This window comes from Equus quagga, chromosome 2 (assembly GCF_021613505.1).
Source record: "Equus quagga isolate Etosha38 chromosome 2, UCLA_HA_Equagga_1.0, whole genome shotgun sequence".
NCBI lineage: Eukaryota > Metazoa > Chordata > Mammalia > Perissodactyla > Equidae > Equus > Equus quagga.
In genome coordinates this window covers 129,769,904-129,791,135 of record NC_060268.1, presented here as the reverse complement: position 1 = coordinate 129,791,135, position 21,232 = coordinate 129,769,904, and the positions used below count along the sequence as shown (strand labels likewise).

General features: G+C 37.2%; 1 protein-coding gene across 3 annotated transcripts in view; it reads right to left on the bottom strand.

The window, feature by feature from the left end:
* Positions 1-21,232, bottom strand: part of CTNNA3 (catenin alpha 3) — a 1,485,947-nt gene that overhangs the window by 687,674 nt on the left and 777,041 nt on the right. For all 3 annotated transcript variants that reach the window (XM_046655293.1, XM_046655294.1, XM_046655295.1), the window contains 2 exons: positions 20,315-20,395; positions 10,286-10,438 (listed from right to left, as the gene is read on the bottom strand). In XM_046655293.1, the coding sequence (XP_046511249.1) occupies positions 10,286-10,438; positions 20,315-20,395 (234 nt within the window). The remainder of the gene's footprint in view (positions 1-10,285; positions 10,439-20,314; positions 20,396-21,232) is intronic.

The following is a 21,232-nucleotide window of genomic DNA, read 5'->3' as shown; positions in this document are numbered from 1 at the left end:
TTCATAACAGCCAAAACATGGAAACAACCCAGGTGTCCATCAACTTATGAATGGATAAATAAAACATGGTATATCCATACAACAAAATTGACCATAAAAGGGAATAAGGTACTGGTATGCTACATATGGATGAATCCAGAAAACATTAAGCTAAAGGAAAAAAGCCTGTCATTAAAGATCATATATTGTATGATTCCATTTATATGTAACATCTAGAATAGGCAAATCTATACAGACAGGAAGTAGACTAGCGATTGTCTAATTTGGGAGAGATGGAAATATTTTAAAATTGATTGTAATGGTTGTACAACTCTGTGAACATTCTAAAAATGATTGAAATGTGTTCTTTAAATGGGTGAATTCTTTGGTATATGAATTGTATCTCAAAAATATTATTACAGAAAAAGATGTTCAACATCATTAGTAATTAGGGAAATGCAAATTAAAGGCAAAATAAAATAATACTATGTACATATTAGGATAGCAAAAACAAAAATCAAAAAATGTGACAAGACCAAGTACTGGGAGGGCTGTAGAGCAACTGGAACTCTCATACATTGCTGGTGGGAATGCAAAATATTCTAGCTGTTTTGGAAAACAATTTAGCAGTTTCTTATAAAGTTAAATGTACATGCACCATATGACTACCTGTACCATATGAGACATCTGGACGTTTCATTTCTGTGTCTTAAATGTGCTAGTCTTTCTGTCTCTAAAATATCCCTCTTTCCCCATCTCCTTGGACTAATTCAACTTTAAACCTAAATCTTCTTTAGTTTACAGTTTGGAAACCAGTTCCTCAAAATTGTAATGTTTCTCCTAAACCAACCTAATCACCACTGATGTTGTCATAGGACCCAGTAGATCATCCAACACACTGCTTGTCACAACTGTATACAATTGCCATTTACTTTTCTTAATTTTCTCCTCGATGGTAAACTCCAATAGGGCAGAATCTATCTTTCCTTTGTCTGTGATTGAATCCCCAGCACCCAGCACAGCTCCTGTTTTAAAAATATATTTGAGAAACAGATGACTTTTTGCAAACTCTTTAGACATCACGTTGCTAACAAAGGAAAATTAAAGCAACCTTAGTTATTCTCCTTTGACATAATGAGTAATAATTTGACTATACCAATAGTTAGAGCGAAAGAGGGAGAGTTAAAGTGAAACAAAGATGGGGGGAAAAGAAGGAGAATTTGTAGTAGTCATTTACTATGCTGATTCAAAGCACAAAAGTCAAACCCTCTATGGATGTTCTGCTTTTCTTTTGGAACTCCATGTATATTTCACAAAAGCATCAGAGTGACTTAGAAAACCCAAGTCTCTTTTCAAGCTGCTTAGACTTTAGACAAAGTGATCAATGGAATGTCGAATAAATTTGACTTTGTTTTTCAGTAATGAGAGTATTTTTTGAAAAGCATCAAATCTAATAATTCCATCTCACAGAAAGCGCCAAGCCTAGTTGTTTTCTTATGAGAGGGATTTTCTGGATGTACTCAACCACAGCTTTAACTATGTCTAACATATGTGTGAATGATCCTTAGGCAAGATCTCCCTTTCTCTCTCTCCACTCCAACCCTAGCGTTGCTTGCAAGCAACAGAGGGGATAAGAGGAAATAGCTGATCTTCTCCGTGCCCTTAACCCTTTTCAATTCAACTTCTGTCTCAAAGTTAACCACTACAGAAAAAGAAACTAGAAGGAACCCACTTCCCCAAACCAAGTGCCCTTCGCGTGTTTTACCACATATCTGCAATACCTGATTCTCACTAATAGGACATCCTTCATATCTCATCTGCGTCACTTACAAAAATCCATCTTGGTGAATCTTGTCTTTCAAAACTTGACCTTAGAGCAGAGATTGCAAAACTAGTGGTCTGTGACATTATGTATTGGCACAAATGATAGAATTGTGCTTTTGCTTTTATTTTGTTTTAAATTGATTTAGTTGTCTACACTTAGAAATCAAGAGATTTTTACATTAAAATCTATATTTCTGGGTTCTTTTACGAAATTGTAATGTCTGACAACACTGGGCCTACATTCATGCACATCAACAACTGACTGAAGAAAAGTTGAGGCCGACCCCTTAGACTGGGCTTAGCTCCCCGTTTCCTCATAGGCCCATCCTACAGGGCCCTGTCACTCATCACTTGTTTGTCCCCTACTGTAAGCATTTGAATTTGCTGCCCCTACCTTAGGGTTGCTCTGCACACCAGGCTGAGAGGGGGCTGAGAGATGGGGAAGGGCAGCTTTGAATGCATTTTAGGTTAGGAAGATACTTATACTAAAGTGCTCTGTAATTTTTTACTTCTATTAGGGATGTAATAGGTTTTTGTGGACTGAGGAAGCCAAATAGTACACATAACACTGATTAAAAGACAAAATATATTCCAAGTTCCAAACAACTAACTTCCAAATGGAATACTTGGACTTTCTCATTAGAAGATGATGCCTAATCTTGCTTAGGTCTTCTATCCTGGGCTAATCACTAGGTAGCGAGGCAGCTACCTAAGAATTATAAAGAATGACTGCATGCAGGAGGATTTCATGGGCATGACTGTGTGTTTCTGGCTCTCTGCTTTTCTAGTTTGGGAAGGCGGGACAAGATTAGAGATTCTTAGAGAAAAATAAAATCAACTCTTGGAACTTTTGCAGCTTCATCCACTGAATAGCAGGTCTCTTGTCCAAAAGCATTCAGAAAGGTTTCTCCTCTCTCCGTCAAGGAATTAAACATATAAAACCTGGGCTCACTTTCCATTTTTAGATTTATTGTGCTACCTTTATTCCTTTAATCTCTGCCATTGTTAGAACTGAGCTGATTCCCTACTCTGCCATTTATTGGCTGTGTGACCTTAAGCAAGTTGCTTAATTTTTCTCAGCCAGGGTAACCTTACCAGCAAAACGGTAATAAAAGTATTTATCTCAATCATTGTGAGCATTGATGTAATGAGGTAATGAGTATAAAACACTTTGCATGATGCTGGTACAGGTTACTAAATGTTTTATGTATTTTCCTTTATTTTTTCCCTTTTTATTATTTGAAATAGAAGCTATTTTTGTCCTGTAAAAGCCATAAAATAACCACTCCTCCAATACTTCTGGGTAACTAGCCTTCTCCATTCACCACCAAATCACCTACACACATAAAACAAATAAATGAACTCTTCTGTCTGATTTCTAGAATTTTGAATGCCAGGAATGGAGAAGATTATTTAACCCCTCAAAGTCCATTTACAGAAAACGAAACTGAATCCCAAAAGGTTTAATGATTTGCTAATGTCTCTTAAGCAAGGGAGTAGAACTCATCTGTTTTTAAAAATCAAAAGACTGGGGCTGGCCCATGGTCTAGTGGTTAAGTTAGGCACACTCCACTTTAGCGGCCAGGGGTTTGGTTCCCAGCTGCGGACCTGCACCACTTGTCAGCAGCCATGCTGTGGTGGCAACCCACATACAAAATAGAGGACTGGCACAGGTGTTAGCTCAGAGACAATCTTCCTCAGCAAAATGAGGTAGATTCGCAACAGATGTTAGCTCAGGGCAAATCTTCCTCCGCAAAAAAAAAAACAAATAAACAAACTAGTTGTATTCTCTCTCTTTAACATATGATAATAAGTTAGGTTTTAAATGCAGCCCTTTTTAAATGGCAGTCTATATTCATGAGCTTAGAATCAATTGTTGTGGGTTACAAACATGTATATCCAGATGCAAAATAGTCCATACAGAAGATCTCCTAAAATATGACTTCCCTTTAGACCCTTCCCAGGTGAGAAGCAACTGTAGCTCTCCAAATCCATTTAATGGATCCAGTTCTGTAAGATGAAATCTAACCTCCCACCCTGGCAATCACATACTCAAGGCTATTCATCAACTGCCTCTATTCTACTTTATGCTTCTGTCAATTTAGCAATCTAGATTTCCTTTCTGCTGTATTTCTGAAACTCAGGAATGAGCATTGTGCCTTTACTCATGCTGTTATCTCCACTTGGAGCTCTAGTTTTTCAAATCCAATTCCTGCCTAGTTTTCAAGTTTTGATGTAAATGTTGCTTATTTCATGCTGAATTCTAAAACTACTCTAATCCCATCTAGTTTTCTCCCTCCTCTTAATTCCGAAACACAAACATTCCATTCAAAAATATCTACATTTGATTGTGGAAAGTCTCAGATTTTTCTATAATTGTATCACTACCCTTTTCCTATATTCCGAACGCCATGAATGGAAAATTTATAAAGAAACCTCTAAAACATGGAAAGGAACTCACTGTGCATTCAGGTTAGGCTTTTAAGGATCATGTTTACCAATGTCTTTTAGCTGAAAGAGGATTAAGATGCTGAGCAGTTTCTAACCCAGGGAGTGGGCAGTCACACCTGTGTGTTCTATTCTACATAAGCAAAAGCATTCCTGACTTAGCTATCACACCCTTTCCCCACCAAAAGAGGGGAGCTGCCAAGACGCTCACTGGGAACAGTTGTTGGTTTGTGTACGACTGTAAGTATGGGTTTGTTCTTTTTCTTTTTCTTTTTTTTTTTTTTTTCTTTACAAGGGAGGGAAGGAGGAAGAATGGAATGAAACTCTAAAAGCTTTATTTATAACCAAATATATCCTTGTTTGATAACAGATAATCAATTAAAGCAATGTGTGACACTTAAACAGCATTCTGCCAAAAAGGAAAGATATTAGTAGAGCTGATAGCAATCAGCGCTTCTTGCAAACAGCGAGAGTCCCCTGTAAAGCCTTCTCTCTTGGCACAGGGGCTTTGTTAAATCTGGCTCACCATTTTGTGAGTGGGAACAATCAGCTTTGTAGGATGGAGGGAAGTATTATAATTAAATGTCCACCCACTTTTTCCTTTTTGACGAAAAGCTCCCTTGAAACTTACTAAAATAAGGTGCATCAAGACAGATGAATTTTTGATGAATAAGTCAAAGCACTGACGAAGCTGGTTTTTCTCATGGAGAAATTTCTCTTTAATTCGCTGAAAATTTTCAGGCCTAGATCATTAACACTGTCATATTTAAGGATAATTAATATGGTAAAACCCATGGGATAAACTGAAGATTTTACCGTTTTAGTTAGTAGGGACTATAGTGTTCAGCAAGAACTGACTTGCTGAGAACAAATCATATTAAGTTTCAAAATAATAGTGGAGTTTTTAAAAATTAATTTTAGAGAAATATTTAATAGTAGCCATTATAATAAACAATGAAGTCATTAAATGTAATGGCATTCTTCTGAATAATAGTTATATTACTACATTATAGTTACAAACTATATCTCTGAAGTGGAAAAGTTCTTTAAAAGTGTCATCACATTGTCTGAAAGTCCTTCTGAGGGAGGTCTGGAGCAGGGTTTATAATATCTGCTTTCGATAATTAGTAGCAAAAGAATTTACTAATATCACTGTGGAAAATTATTTTAAAGTATCCATGTACAGTAGAGTAGGGAGGTAATCTACTAAAAAATTGGTCTCAGGAGCCAGCCCTGATGGCCTAGTGGTTAAAGTTTGGCACGTGCCACTTTGGCAGCCCTCCTTCTGTTCCCAGGCATGGAACCATGCCACTCATCTGTCAGTAGCCATGCTGTGGCAGCAGCTCAGATAGAAGAACTAGAAGGACTTGTAATTAGAATATACAACTATGAACACGGGCTTTGGGGAGGGAAAAGGAAAAAAAAGAGAGAGGAAGATTGGCAACAGATGTCAGCTCATGGTGAATCTTTCCCAGCCAAAAAAAAAAAAAAATTGGGCTTAGGTATATATCTCAAGTCCAGTTACTGGAATCCCCAAAGTCACTTTTTAGAAAGAAAAACTTGGCTGATGTTATGGATATGTTTCTTAATTCAATACAGATTTATTGAACACTATCTGTACAGACTTTGCTACCAGAGGAGGCTCAAAGCAATAAAAGATAAAATCTTTACTCTCTACATTACTGAATATTTTTATTTTTAAGATAAAATTAATATTTTAAGCTTCCTGTTTAATAGGTATTATTAGTGGAAGCCAGTAGAGTGAATGGTCACCATCAGTGCAAGATCAAAGTACTGGGGAGCATAATTCAAAGAGCATGTTTGTCATTAACGGCTAATCACTATGTCAAGATGATTTTTTAAATGCCAAACTCTTGACTCCTGCTTCCCATTCCCACTGTGGCTTGGTACATCTAAAAGCACAGGGTAACTTGGATGTTTGAAGTAGGAAAAGCTTTACCTAGTAGTTACTTAGTTCAGCATAACTAAGGTAAAACTAGCCGCAAGGATCTAGGTCTCCGCTTATCGGTACTGCCCAGGGCTGTATAACCGTCATTTCACTCATGATCATTTTATACCAAACTACATGCTAATACAGCTGGAGACTCAGACATGACTCCACTAGAGGCTGAGAATGTTCAGACCCAATTTATTGGTCACTCTGCTCCTCATTTCCATTTCTCCCCCCAACGTCCCCAATCCTTTGGGTTTCCTAATTTCTATTACCTTAGAATTTCTTAAAGCTTTACGTTTTGCTATGTGTTCAGTTCTAGTTTTTATTATCGTTTTGTAAAAGTTACAGGTTGACCATTATCTAAAGTGTTCCTTCAACAGCACGGAGTTTTTCTGCAAAGATCTGATAGGAATTCTTTAAAAATGGAGGGTTTTTTTCCATTTAAGTCTTACTTCAACAAGTTCACTGACTTTAGATTTCTTTGACAAACATAGTTGAGGTATCAAAACCCAGACATGTTGAAAATAGCTTTTTCTTGAAGTCATTTAGAGTCGAAGACTTTCTGCCCTGCTATGTCAAATTACCCAGCCCTGGAATAAGATGGGTAGACGTGCCTGTCTGTGTGGGGTGGTAGGCAGGCGGGAGGTGGAGGATCAGTAAGGAATCTGTATAAAGTAAGCTCACAACGTCCTCCAAAACTGCTATATGTCAGCTCTCCTATTTCCCAGGACTCTGTCACAGACACTTCTGTCTCAATGTTTGTGGTAAATTAATGATGATTTTCTCTGTTGCTTTGGTGAGACAGCTCCTTTCAAAAGAGGATTTTCCTGGAAGATGAATGCAGTGCTCTTTTTTTCCTTCTTGATATATATAAACAACCTAGTGTGCAAGTGGTATACTTAAAAACCATCTGCATTTTCTCCTATGGCTGTATCTCTTAGAAAACTAGAAGTCTCTCAACTGTAAAGCATATTTGTTAGGTCACAGAATTTTAGAAACTGGTGGTGACCTTAGACATTATCTTGCTTAACCTTCACTTTATAGATAAAGCAAATCAAGCTCTGAGAAGAGAAGCATAGTAGATAAAAGGTGGCTGCAATACCTTGCTCTTCCTTCCACTGGAAGGTGAAGTTGCACACTCCCCCCTCCCACCCCTTGTATTTGGGCAGGCTCCATGATTGCTTCGACCTATAAAATATGGTGGAAGCGGCACTCTGCCAATTTCTGGGCCCAGGCATTAAGAGAATGTCAGCGTCTACTTCCTGTCTCTAGCTTGCTCTTGAGAATTCTCAGCTCAGAACCCAGTAACTACGCCGTGAGAAGCTGAAGACACGAGGAGAGGCCATGCATTGGTGCTCCGGTCGACTATCATAGCCGAGCTCCCAGCTGTCAGTTAACATGCACTTTCAGCCACGTGAATGTGCCATCTTCTAGGTCTGGCCTGCTCACACCTTTGGAGGGCTCCATCCCCAGCTGATATTTGACAGCAATCACATGAGAAACCCTAAGGGAGAATTGCCCAGCTCTGCCCAATCAACTCACAGATCAGCGAGAAAGTACTAAATGGTTGTTTTAGGCCACTAAGTTTGGGGATGGTTTGTTATGTTGTAAAAGCTAACTGGAACTGAAAATGACTTAGACCAGTTTCCATATAATTGCAGAGTGGGAACTAGAAGACCCTAAAGCTAGTCTAATCTCATTATAATGTGTTAAGGGAACATACAGAGTTAAATAAGACCCATTCTCAGTCCCCTGGTAGCTCAAAATTCCAAAATCTTTTATTCTTTCAATATTTATGTGAAATACAGAATTTTCAAAATCCTTAAATATTTAAAACAGATTCTTACAGCTCTGTCTGTGTAATAATAAGCCATCATTTGGTAACAAGTTAAGGTAGTATTCTCAAGTGTTTCTTGAAGGCAGTACCTTAGTAACAAGTGTCATGAAAGAAAGAGTTCCTCAGGTAACCTGATTTGGGGAAATTCTAACAAATTAAATTAAAGAGGTGTCTTTATCTCTGGGTATTTCAGAAATATAAAATCTTCAAGAGGAGAAATAGCTATAACTTTTGCTTAAAACTATGTCCCTTCAAGGGGTCCTTCTTTATTGAGCATCTCATGAGGTTTGTGTTTCATAGAAACCTTACACTAAGAAATAGGAACAGGGATGAAACTTATTAACAGAAACCAGCTTTTACTTCCAGAATATTTCAGCAAAAAAAGTTGTTTTCATAATTTGGTGTGCCTTCAGCTTAGAGATCACATTTTTACACAAAACTTTTACGATTGTCAGGGACCACACTTAGGTGGCTTTAGTGACCTGCTCCCTCTGCTTTGCTTTCTTACTTTTAACCTTTTCCTGTGGGAATAGCTAGTAGATATTTGAGGAATGAGTATAAGAAAGAGTAAATAAAACTAGATAAATAATAATTAATTGATATAATAATTAATTGAATGAATTAGTTAAAAATTTTGAACCTGAAAATCATCTCTAACTCTAATTAGTTTGAGTTTTGTACCTTTATTCCCACATAAGGCCAATGGGAATTTTAACAGGTGCCCTGTCTCCTTGGGAAGTTCAAAGGACATTTCAAGTTGGATGTGGGGCAGTTTTAGGGCTGAAATGATCTTGGTAATTATCTATTTATCCACCCCTTTTATTTTCTACATGTGAAGACTGGAACCCAGAAAAAGAGTATATAGTGCAAATGCTAGTTACATTGGAAAGTTCCTTCCCAGTGGATCCATATTAAAGGTGTGGGGAAAGTCCTCTGTTTTAGTAGATGTTATATTAAATGCTGTGATTCTAATTTGGATAGTGACTATTTCTAACTCACAAGTTTTATAAGAAGTTTGGGCACCAAAACACGTATTTCACCAGAGTTCATGGCCAATATAGGGAGGTGTGGCAGTCAAAACATTTACTAAGCAGTATGGCATGGGCACTGACAATGAGAATAAATTCTAGCCATAAATAAGTAGTGCAATCATAGTGATGAGTACTAGCAGTATATCAGCTCTAGTATACAGATCTAGCCAATCACATTTCCCCCTTCCTGCTACTGGTTCCTGACCTTTAGAATACTATTACCTTACTGGTGCTAGAAATTCTTCCATTCAGGCTCTCTCTTATGCTGTGGCTGCATTATTGATGCCCATAGTACAATAGGTTCCATTATCTGTCTCCTGGGAAACACCCAACACTTCATGGCTCCTTTAGCAATATGCTACCCTGCCCCCCACATCATGGGACATTTCCATGTTTCCAGTTTTTTGGGGTTTTTAAAAATATTTTATTTTTCCTTTTTCTCCCCAAAGCTCCCTGGTACATAATTGCATATTTTCAGTTGTGGGTCCTTCTAGTTGTGGCATGTGGGATGCCACCTCAGCAAGTCTTGATGAGTGGTGCCATGTCCGTGCCCAGGATCCAAACTGGTGAAACCCTGGGCCGCCAAAGCAGAGCGTGACAACTTAACCACTTGGCCACAGGGGCGGCCCCATCCACGTTTCCAGTTTTGAAGCAAAAGGAAATTATAGTTTGATCATCTCCTCTTGCCCCTGCTAGGACATAGACCAATCCACTATCCTTACTTAATTTTTCTGGATCTCTCTACCCCTATATATCCTACACTCTTGCTCTGTAGTCACCTTATATAGTTGATTATGATTTGAAAGCCTGAAGGAGTACTACAGCCATGAAAAAAATGATAGAGAAACAATAAAATGTCATGGGATAGAGTATTTGATACTTTTAAGATAGGGAAGAAAATATTTGTAAGGATAAAAGAAAGTATCTGCATTTAATCAAGTTTTTTTGTGTAGCTCTGAAAAAAATGCATTTAAAAAGAAACAATATTGATCATAGTTTCATAGCTCTTTCTAAATAAATTGTTCCTTTTCCAAGCCATTGGGGGATGGTTTATACAATTTGACATAAATACCTTGATATTACCTTGGTCCAACTCTGCTTCATTTGTAATAAGTTGTCACAAATTTTTATTTGACTACAATTCAACTGTTAATGGGGAATGAGAGCCTCATTCTCCTGGATTTAGAGTAGTTACAGTTCTAGCACACTTACCTCTACAAGCCTGCTGGTGTGTTCACGAAATATCGCAGCATATTCTTTTATTTCCTTTTCCCGGCCATTCTTGGCAGCTTCAATAAGAACCAAAAGTGGGACTGTCGTATCCAAAAAGGAGTCTGACACATGATCTATAATAGCCTTACGGAGCTGAGAAGAAATAAAAAAATTCAGGGTTTTTTTTTTTCTTCTTTTTCAGGAAGTAGTTCATGCTATTTCCTATTTTTACAATCTCAGCAGTTAAAAATTTCATTTTATATATTTTTTGCACAATCTCTAAAATCATAACATTTAAGACTGTGTATGAAAGTCACTTGCAAAGCTAAAACAAGCAAAATATCCAAGAAAAAAAATCATTGAGCAATGGCTCTCTTGCTTTCAAAACTCACTAATCTTTTCTTAAATTGTACCTAGCCCAGAGGTCAGATAATACGTGATAATATTCCTTTTTTCCCTCAGAGAAATTACTCTATTGTAATGTTTATGAATATGTACAAACAACATCATACATGATGTATTTTCATAATTACAAAATTATAAAATGTTTTCTACTTTGTTGGAAGAACTGATGATATAATTTGATTAGGTAAATTGTAGACTTCATGGTAATTAAACCAAGTTAGATCACCGATTATGCCAGCTGATAATAGATTAATAGAGCAAGGAGAATAATAGATGAGTTTGATGTCCAATTTTCTCTGTTTGCATTAATTGTTCTTGCCCTCACATCTTAAATTATTTAAACAAGTATAACATTCTGCTACAATTAGTTCTTTTAAATTAGATTACACGTAAGCTTATAAATGACAATCAGGCAATTACTCTACTCAGCACATATTTTCTGAAATTTAAGCTGTGTTGGAAAATCATTGTACTTATAGAATATTGAGCCCTTAAGGATCACAGTATCTTGAAATGTTTCATTAGCAATGTCAATGACTATGAATGACCCCAAAGTTCTTTTGGTCAACCTTTTCATTTAATTTAATAACCTCTATACAATAAAACAAAGAGATGAATAGATATAAGACAGGAAATCTACAATTTGCCTTTCATGAAAATTATACTTTATGGTATTCTTTTAAAACCAATAAACACTTATCCTAGTTTTGGATTACATGGGAATAATACCTTTTCGAGGGGTTGAATGATGTAGTTGCTTCCTATAACAATGATAGGAAAATAAATCCATAATAATTATAGATTTTTAAGAGAAAATATACCTGCTTAAGATGGTAGAGCTTACTCAAAAGAACTGAAATTTTCTGGCTACCAATAATTTCACAATGGCTCTAGGAAGATTCTCAAAGAAAGATTCTGCTTGGCATGCAGAAAGGCAAATCACTAATGGCAACTAATTAATATTTACTGAGCACTTACTGGGGCAGGGTGCAGAGTGCAAAGGGGTTACAAGGCAAGGGGAAGACCTTGAGTAAACAAACAACGCGTTTGATGTCTATGAAGAGTGGACCAGGGAAGTCAGGCAAGAGATCATAAATTAGCTGGGAACCACAAGTTATATTAGTTCCACATACATAAGACAAAAGTAGAAGGAATCTCTCAGATGAGGAACAGTTTTCAATGATCATCCCTCCCCTTTATCTTTTTCTTCTTTCATTTGTAACCAGGACATGTAGAAGGAAGGCAAGGAGGAGATCTGCATTAGAAATAGGTGATTTAAAGCCTGCATACACATGGGAGGTAATTCAAGCTGAGGATGCAGGTAGAATCATTTGGAGAAAGACACACAGTGAGGAGAGGTCCAAGAATGAAATCTTATGAAATACTACAATTTGTGGGAGTCATGCAGATGGAAGGGTAAGACCTTAAAAGAAAATGAGATCATGGCCAAGAAACAAAGAGAGCAAATGACCAAAACTAAACGATAAACTTTCAAATAAATCTCTATATCAATACTCTTCAAATGAACTTCAAATGAAATTAGGTTTCATTTGAAATACTCTTCAAATGAAATTATGTTTGTTAGGATAACTAACAAATGTAATTTTAATGCCCAAATCATGGACTTGCTGAATCTTCTTTTCTGTGTATTTGATTTCATTCAATTCAACAAATATTTCTGAAGACCATTTCCTTACCTTTTAATCAAAAGCAAGGTATCATTAGAAACATCAAGACAGAAGCACATGGTCCCTCATAATCTAGTGTAGGAGTGAGAATCATTACATATTACAATAAAGGAAAACCAGGAGATTGAGAGCAAAGAAATTTGAAGAAAATAATAGGTTTCAGTGTCTAATTTTAAAGATAAGTTAAATAAAAAGAACCAAGATTTATCTATTGGATTTGACCACTAGGAGGTTATTGATGAAATTAGCAAGAATAGTTTCAGTGGAAAAGTAGAAGCAGGAGTCCTACCACTATGGTTTGAAGAGTACATGGAAGAAAAGGAGGTGGAGACATTGAGAAAAAACTCATTTCCGGTACAGCCTGCATCACTTAACATCAGGGAAACGTTCTGAGAAATGCGTTGCTAGGTGATTTCATTGTTGTGCAAAACATCACAGAGTGTACTTATACAAAACTAGATAGTATAGCCTACTACACACCTAGGTTATGTGGTAGTAATCTCATGGGACCACTGTTGTATATATGGTCCATTCTCGAATGAAAGATCATTATGCAATGCTGTAATTTGATTGTGACATGAAGAAGCAAGACTTGGTATTAACTACATTGAGACACAGGTTTAAAAAGCAATCGTTTCTCATGTAAAAGACTTTGATGTATGTTCTCATCTACAGCTATACCCAGAAAGTCAAGTTGTCCTCTTGTGCTTTTCAAAAAATACATTTTGATTTATCATCACACAAAAATCTAGAGAGACAGAGATAACCATTATCTTACATTGTGCCAATTTTTGTAACCCCTTAAATAATTATAGCAATCTTCCTCCAGCACAGGATGCATTTGCTATGGTCTCGCTTCTCCCTTTTGTGGTGCCATGTTTTGTCTTCTCTTCATTTTAATGGCATTTACTTCCCTGTTCTTTTATTTCTTGAAAGTTTCAACTATATTTTCCCTGCTATTCGCTCAGTCCTTCATCCCACTTACAAGTGTTGAAACACATTGGAAAAGTGAGGCTTGAGGTATAGCTGATTTACTATTAATTAAACAATAAATAAATAAACTCTTTGGATAAATTATTTTTTAAAAAATTAAAGCAAATTAGGATCACATTATTTGTTTCCTTCTAAGGCATGTTGCTAACTACATAACACAGTGAGTGAGAAAAGGCCTAGCACAGGGGGTGATATTACATTCAGTAGGATAAAACAGAAGGACTGGAAAATGAGCTTTCAAATAAGTTTGGTGCCAGTGTTTTCAAAATTATGTTGGAAAATGGTCTCAAATTACCTGATGTAATAGAATGTCAGATATAATGAGAAAAATAAATCTTCTTTTCTGTAGTTGTATATTCATTCCATTTAACAAATGCATTTTGAACTTTCTCCCTAAGGGCAAGGCACCATTCTAGGCAAGCCGGGGAATGCCAACATGACAAAAACAGGGTAACTGTTAGGGAGTGAGAGATACACAGAGTTGATGAGTATCTTAAAAGAAGTGCAAACAAATAAGAAATAATTAGCTCTGATTGTCCTGGTGAAGAAGGTTTCTGTAAGGATGGGACATATGTATTCCATTTTAAAAGCTGAATAGGATGTTAAGAATTGGAGCAAGGAAGTGGGAAGCATAGCATTTTAGGAATAGAGACTATCATAGGCAAAGAAAATAGAGGAATCCTCAAGGCATCACAAATATCTAGTGTGGTTTGAACATAGTGATAGAGTAAGGATTGAAATAGGACTTTATCGGTATAATGGAAGTACTGGAAAGCATTTCAGGTAAAGAACAAATAAGACAAAAAGATTAAAAGATGACAGAAAGAAATGGCCAGAAATTGGTGACTTGTGTGCAACTTTAACATACTTGTGATAACTTTAAGACAAACTTATGATACTTTAAGAGAGCACAGTCAGCAGGCAGGGAGAAATCTTTCCATTTGAAAGCGTTTTAACCCATGCAAAGAACAAACAGTGCAATTAACTCAACCAACCCATGATATTCTTACCAGATTGTCTTGCTGATTCCAGATCATTTACCATCACATTCATAGCTATGATTATGGACTTTATTCGGGGCTTTTGGTGCTTTACTTCTCATCTATGGGACCAGGCTCTGATTTCAGCTGTTACTATGGAAAACAGTTCCTTGGCCTCTGAAGATATCCCACCTCAAGTGCATCCCATGCTTGTCTTTGTTATTCTTTCTCAGGGCCTGCTCCAAGTCTCTGTAAGATTCTCAGCCCAAGCACAAACAGCCTGGAAGTTCTGGAGAGTCAACACCCCTGGGAGCAATGCTCCACCAATGGGCATGGAAGCTACTGGAAAAAATTCCCAGCCTCCGTCCATTGGTCAGACAATTCTGGGAGGCATTGGGTCCCTTCTCAGAGGTCCTTAAGCTCTGGTTGCCTATAGCAGGAACCTCAATAACATATCCTTTCCTCCTTCCCTGCCTGTTTTCTTACACATCATGTTCTCTTACACTTGCTTCTTGGAATCACCTCCCAAATAAACTACTTGCACTAAGGTCCCAGTCTCAATATGCACCTTCAGGGGAATCCAATACAAAATAGGCACATTTGTCTGGTGTTAATGTTGTCTGGTCATGTACCAAGTAACAGACCAACATCTTAAATAAACTACTCATTGGTGATCACACTTTTCACTTCTGCTTTGCATATCACTGGGTTGATTCTGCCATTCCTTATATTATGATGACTGTGAAACAGAAATTATTATGAGCTAGGACTAGAAATGCAGATGAGGACAAGATATGGAAGACCTTGAATGCTATGCTAAGCAATTTTCTTTATGTGTTCTGACATTCATTGGGATTTTTTTTCATTTAAATTACACAATCATCTATATATATATGTGTGATATCTAAGTAGTCTCTATCTTACTTATTTCCGTATCATTTTCATGCCCAATGGAACAACTCATTCTTTTCACTCGGGTGATATACAAAACACTTTAAAGGAGAAGTCAATTTACCAGTGTAGAAATAGGACACTCTTAGAAGCCGCAGCACTAAAAATCTGAAGTTAGTGGGAGGCCAATAGGCGTTAGAGGTATGTATTTTCGACAAGTACCTGTTTTTTGCAGCCAGGCATGAAAGATGTGAGGCACAAAACCAAACTGAGGGACTCTCCATCTTTTTTCACTACAGTTTAATAAAAGGCTTTGAGACATCAATTTTTCTATTTCCCACTAATATAAGTGGTCAGAGATCTCAAATAAAATAATATATTTCTCCACAATTGAAACCCCCAAGTGAAAACTGGAAGAAATCCTGCCCCCTCCACCACCAAATAAGGGAATAGAAAGAATGAAATAGCAAAGGGAAGAAGAATGGAAAGAAGAGGAAGTGTGTTTTAGAAAAGAATCATCTTCAGGGCCGGTCGGGTGACACAGCAGTTAACTTCACAGGTTCTGCTTTGGCGGCCCGGGTTTGCTGGTTTGGATCCCAGGTGCAGACATGGCACAGCTTGGCAAACCATGCTAGCATCCCGCGTATAAAGTGGAGGAACATGGGCACGGATGTTAGCTCAGGGCCAGTCTTCCTCAGGGAAAAAAAGAGGAGGATTGGCAGCAGATGTTAGCTCAGGGCTAATCTTCCTCAAAAGGAAATGCAAAAAAGAAAGAAAAAAAGAAAAGAATCATCTTCAGTGAACTAGAAAAACATATATTTGTGTATATTAATACCATTTTAATTTTAAGTAAAATAGCAAAATATGACTTTCTGAACTCAATTGACTAATAGGAACTAAATCAACTAATAATTAATTCAGCATATACTTACTGTGCCAATTTAGTGGGACTTACATCTTATGAGTACCTAACATTTTTTGATGAAGAGGAGGAGAAGGTATAAAAACCTATATTTTTTTCTGAGTGTGGCACTGGTACCACAAACATGGAGAAGAGAAGGATATAGCAATTTAGCAACTCAGCAACTAAAGAATTAATCAAGTTTTTGTTTCGTTTGTTTTTACCAGAATTTTATTTTATTTAACATACTTCAAGTCCTTACTTTCATATTTACAAAACAGATATTTTTTCCTCAATATACACAAATAAAAATTTTAACCTGCCTTTAGTGAAATCAAATGCATATTTCACTCTGCATAATACAGTAGAAATGGAATATATTTGATTGTTTTCATTTTTTAATGAAGTAAAGGAGGTTTAGGAATCCTTCTCCCTTATTAAGAATTTCAATAGCTATGCAGTTCTCAAATGAATGCTGGGAAATAAGACTAAAAGAAGAAGAAAATTTAAATTTAAAAAGACATGTAAATAATAAGGAAGGAAATAATTATGACAGTAAAATCAGTGTATTAGGCAGTGGGGGTTCTGAAGGTGAACAAGCCATTTTCCCTGGCCTCTGGCATGATGGTTACAAATTTGGGCTGGGGTTGGATACCCCAGACTCAAACCTCACCTCTACCAGTTAGCTGGGTGATGTTCAGTAAATTGACTCCCCCAAGAGATGGAGATAATAATACTATGGCACTATTTCTTATTTCAGGGACAAAAATCAATAATGTAAAGACAACAGTTGGTAGAGAGCTTTGGAAAGCATTTACTAAAGGAGAAGCGTTGTCATAACTATCATTTTAAGGATTTACAATCCAGTGGGAAGAAAGATCTATTATAAAAGAAAATACAAGCAGAATATGACCATTGCTGTAACAGAATTACACGTGCTGTAACAGAATTATAAGTGCTCTGGGAAGAAAAAGATTAATTCCAGCTGGTGAAAATGGCAAAGGTTTCATAAAAGAAATAGGATTTACATTAGTCTTGAACTTCCTGAGTTGATTAGGAGTTGGGTTGGGAGAGTAAGGGGTGCTGTGAAGGCACCAAGTTGAACAGGCCATGTATACAAAAGACACGTGTGTTTGGCGTTGAGGAGGTAGGTGACGGAAAATTTGGTGACTAGTGAGTAGACTCTTTAATCAGAGAACAGGTTATGTGCTGGTGTGATGAGGAGGAGGAACTGAGAAAGAAAGCAGAAAGGGAAGGAACATTAAGAAAAATGGGGAGTAAGTCAGGGCCAAATTACAGAGAACTTGGAACACCATGCCAAGGACTTTTGCCTTTGTTCTCTAGTACAACAGGAAAGAAAGTCACAGAGCAAGAAGGATGAAACAAATAAACACTAACTCATCTCCTAGGACACTTCATCTTATTGCCCCAAAATATATAACTTGCTTCTCCCCCAGATATGTCTAAGCTATCTCTCTCATTCCTCAAGGAAGTCCAGTGATTCTCTGAAGCAAAGCTAAAATGTTTGTGTACTGCTGATGGACAAGCCATGGGTGAGCATGGGCAGGAAGATGGGCTCTGCTTATTTTTTACTAAAAACAAACAAACAAACAAACACAGATCTAGAACAAGACGTGAACATTAAATATTCCAAAGAAAAACATTTTAAAAGTAGGGGCTTTCTCCTTCCTGTGTGAAAGAGGGTATATATGCTTAAGACTGCTTGATAAACTTTGTGAGAATAAGAAGAGGTGGAGACGACTCGTGTTGCGGTTTAAACTAGTTTTTATTATTGCCCAAAGCATAAACCCCAAGATGGGAAATGAAGTCCTAGGGAGCACAGGTAAGGATACTGAGAACAAGGCACAGCAGCTACCTCATTGACATTGAAGACTATGGGTGTCGCCAAAGACAGCTCCTAACAATCCCACCCCTTCCTGTACACACAGGCCACTTCTCCCACGAGAGACAGAGCTGCTACTTGCTCCTGTGGAACTGGGGCAGGATTTGTGACTATTTTCATCTATGGAAAGTGTAGGAAACAACATTCTGGTGACTTTAGAGCTCAGGCATTAAGAAGGCCTGGCAGCTTCCATCCCTCCTTTCTTGGAACCTTGAACCATCATGTAAGACATGCAGGCTACCCTCCTTGAGAGAGAAGCCACATAAAGAGGCCCTAGAAGATTAGTCACCACCTGGAGAGAGGGAAGAAGAAGAAGCACTGAGCTCTCAAATGTCCAGCCCTGAACCCAGATACAGTCACCACTTGACTGTCACTATGTGGGAGACCACAAGTGAAAACACTACGGAAATGGACCTGCTGACCCCCAGCCAACCCAGAATCGTGAAACATAATAAAATGGTTGCTATTGTTTGTGGTGGTTTGTTAAGCAGCAATACTTAACCAAGACAATGAAGATGTTGACCTGTGAAACCAAAGGGAATTTTCATACCTCTGGAACACAACAGTTCTCTACAAGCTGGAAACATTCCCTTACTAGGAAGAAAAGTATTAGTAATCGGCAGTGTTCTTACTGTATCTCGCTGATGGTGGTGAGGTAGAAATACAAGTAGGATTGTGAGATAAAATATAAGATGGCTGATTAAACTTGAATTTCAAATAAACACAACTCTTTTTAAAATATAACTATGTCCCATGCAATATTTGGGAGATATTTATACTAAAACATATTTGTTTTTAATCTGCAATTCAAATTTAACTGGGCATTCTATGCTTTTATTTGCTAAATCTGGTAATCCTACACACAAGGATTGCTTTATCTTCACTTAAGAAAAAATAATGATTCCAAAAACGTTGGAGGTGTAAATGTAGATGAGTTTTTTGTGCATAACCTTGTTGAAGGCAGTGACTTTGTTGAAGGAATGAGACTGGAATTAGACACGATTGTTGATAGTTCATAGAAACAACTTCTGAGAAAGTCCTGAGAGGAGCGGATGGAGTAGAAATCCGAAGGAAGATCCAGAATGGAAGTCATGCAATGAACAGGGAGGGTGGCCCTGAGGATGCGCTCCTGAGTCTGCCGTGGGTTATGACCTGATGTGCGTTCAGCGCTCCTTCTGCCTTAGGTAGGTCACCTCGCCACGCTGGCCTGCTTTCTTATCTGCACCATAAGACAGGTTGTGCTAAGTTCCTTCCAACTCTTACATTCCATGATTCTAAGTGCTGACAGTAGAAATAGAATTCACATTAAGGCCATAAAGTTGAGAAATTGGAATTTTCCCAGCCTTCAAAATTATGTTTTTTCAAACAGCTAATGCTAACTGGCTGGGGATCCCTATTTATTCCATTTCCAAATCTACTTCTGAATTAAAAGATTGCTCAGGCCATTTTACTAAATCTTCCCATTAAACTGTAGTAATATAGTGCATTAAAAGCTTACGGTTGAAAAGCTTTTGCCCCTCTTTTGTGAGTTAATGGTGACCACGTTAAAGTTGTACATGAAAAAGAACTCTGGTTATTAAAGAGTAGAAGGGAACGGGAGGTAAATGTCTTCAAAAATAGCTAAGTCTCCATATTTCTAGGGAAAAAAATTTTAACTCCTAGCATAATACTGGACTTCTAAATTATTAAAGAAATCCTTTCTAATCCTATGTTCCCGAAGGCCTAAGGTTAAAAAGTAGCCTTAACTTAAACAGAAACTAATTTTTGAAGCATCCTGAAAAGAATTGGAAGGGGAAAGTGGTGAGCTCTCTGAATTACTGGCTGTTTACTGTAAGCATTTGGATGACAAACCCAGTTATTAATATAATAGAATCAATTCACCAACATTCCCTAAAAACTCACTACATACCAGGCACTGATAGGCATTTCATTCAATCCTCGCAGCCTTATTAGGTATTATAAACTCTATTTTATGGGTTCAGAGAGGCTCAGGAAGATGAATCTGTCCCCAAGATCACACAGCTGATGAGGGCAGAGCTAGCATTTGAATGTCACTGCCTGACATGAAGTCAAACGCTCTTTCTTCTGTGTTATGTTTGCCGCAAAATCGGTTGAGGTACGTAAATGTGGAAAGTATATATTTATTATTCTTGCTTTGTGTTCTAAATTAATTTGAAAAAAACAAAAGCAAGAAATAAATACTCCAGCAAGGGAAAAAAGCTTGTCTTTGCATGACGTTTCTGTTTGCACGTCTCTCTCTTCCCTCACCTGTCTGCGAAGGTCTCTGGTCTTCTTGCACATGTTGTCTATTGCAATATTCAGGGTATTACTCCTTTCCTTTTTTCCAGTCTGCAAGGGAGAAAAAAAATGGCATGAACAATGGTATCAAATTATTCTTTATCACTTAGCAATTTGCTTTCTAAATTTCCTGAATATAACAGCTTGAAAATTCAAGAATAGGTTTCAAAACTGCTATGATATTGCATATGATTCATAAGCACTTCACTTAAGACTAAGTAGAATGGTGATTAAAGCTCACATTATTTTCTTCTTTAAGCTTCTGTAATATTTCTGATACAGAGTTGAGCTGCATTTAGTGTGGCAGTAGGCAGAGCTTTATCTTCAAGGAACTGCGATCTTCATTCTTAACAAGTCGACTCTAACCGCTAAGCATTCAATTAGCTTAAAAGCATTAGATGCCCAATTTGTCAACTTCTGTGGGAGTTTCTGAAGTCATTTTCACGGTGTATTGTGTAAGTTATGCAGAGCCATATTGGAGTTTTGCTAAACACTAAATAAAATATGCAGTGCAAATTCATACAATTTGCAAAAGTTGACCACAATTTTAGCTGACAATATTCCAAGAACAAATTGTTTCAAGTAAGAACTGGATGCTGTTTTTGGCTTTTTAAAACAATTTGTGCAACACCTTTTCCTTCTTTAAGCAGAATAATTCTCTCTGTTATATCCTTAACCTAAATCTTTAGGCTATTAAGCACATAGAGAGTCACCTTGGTTGGTATTTTCTACATATTACTTTTGTGAGAGACAACTGAATTGAATCTGATCACACTTTTTTTCAGTGATATCTTATATAAAAGAGATTGAAAAAAATTATTATGTGGTTCACCTCTAGGAATATTGCTACTATTTAAATTAATAAACTGAAAAGGGCTGTTGGGAGAA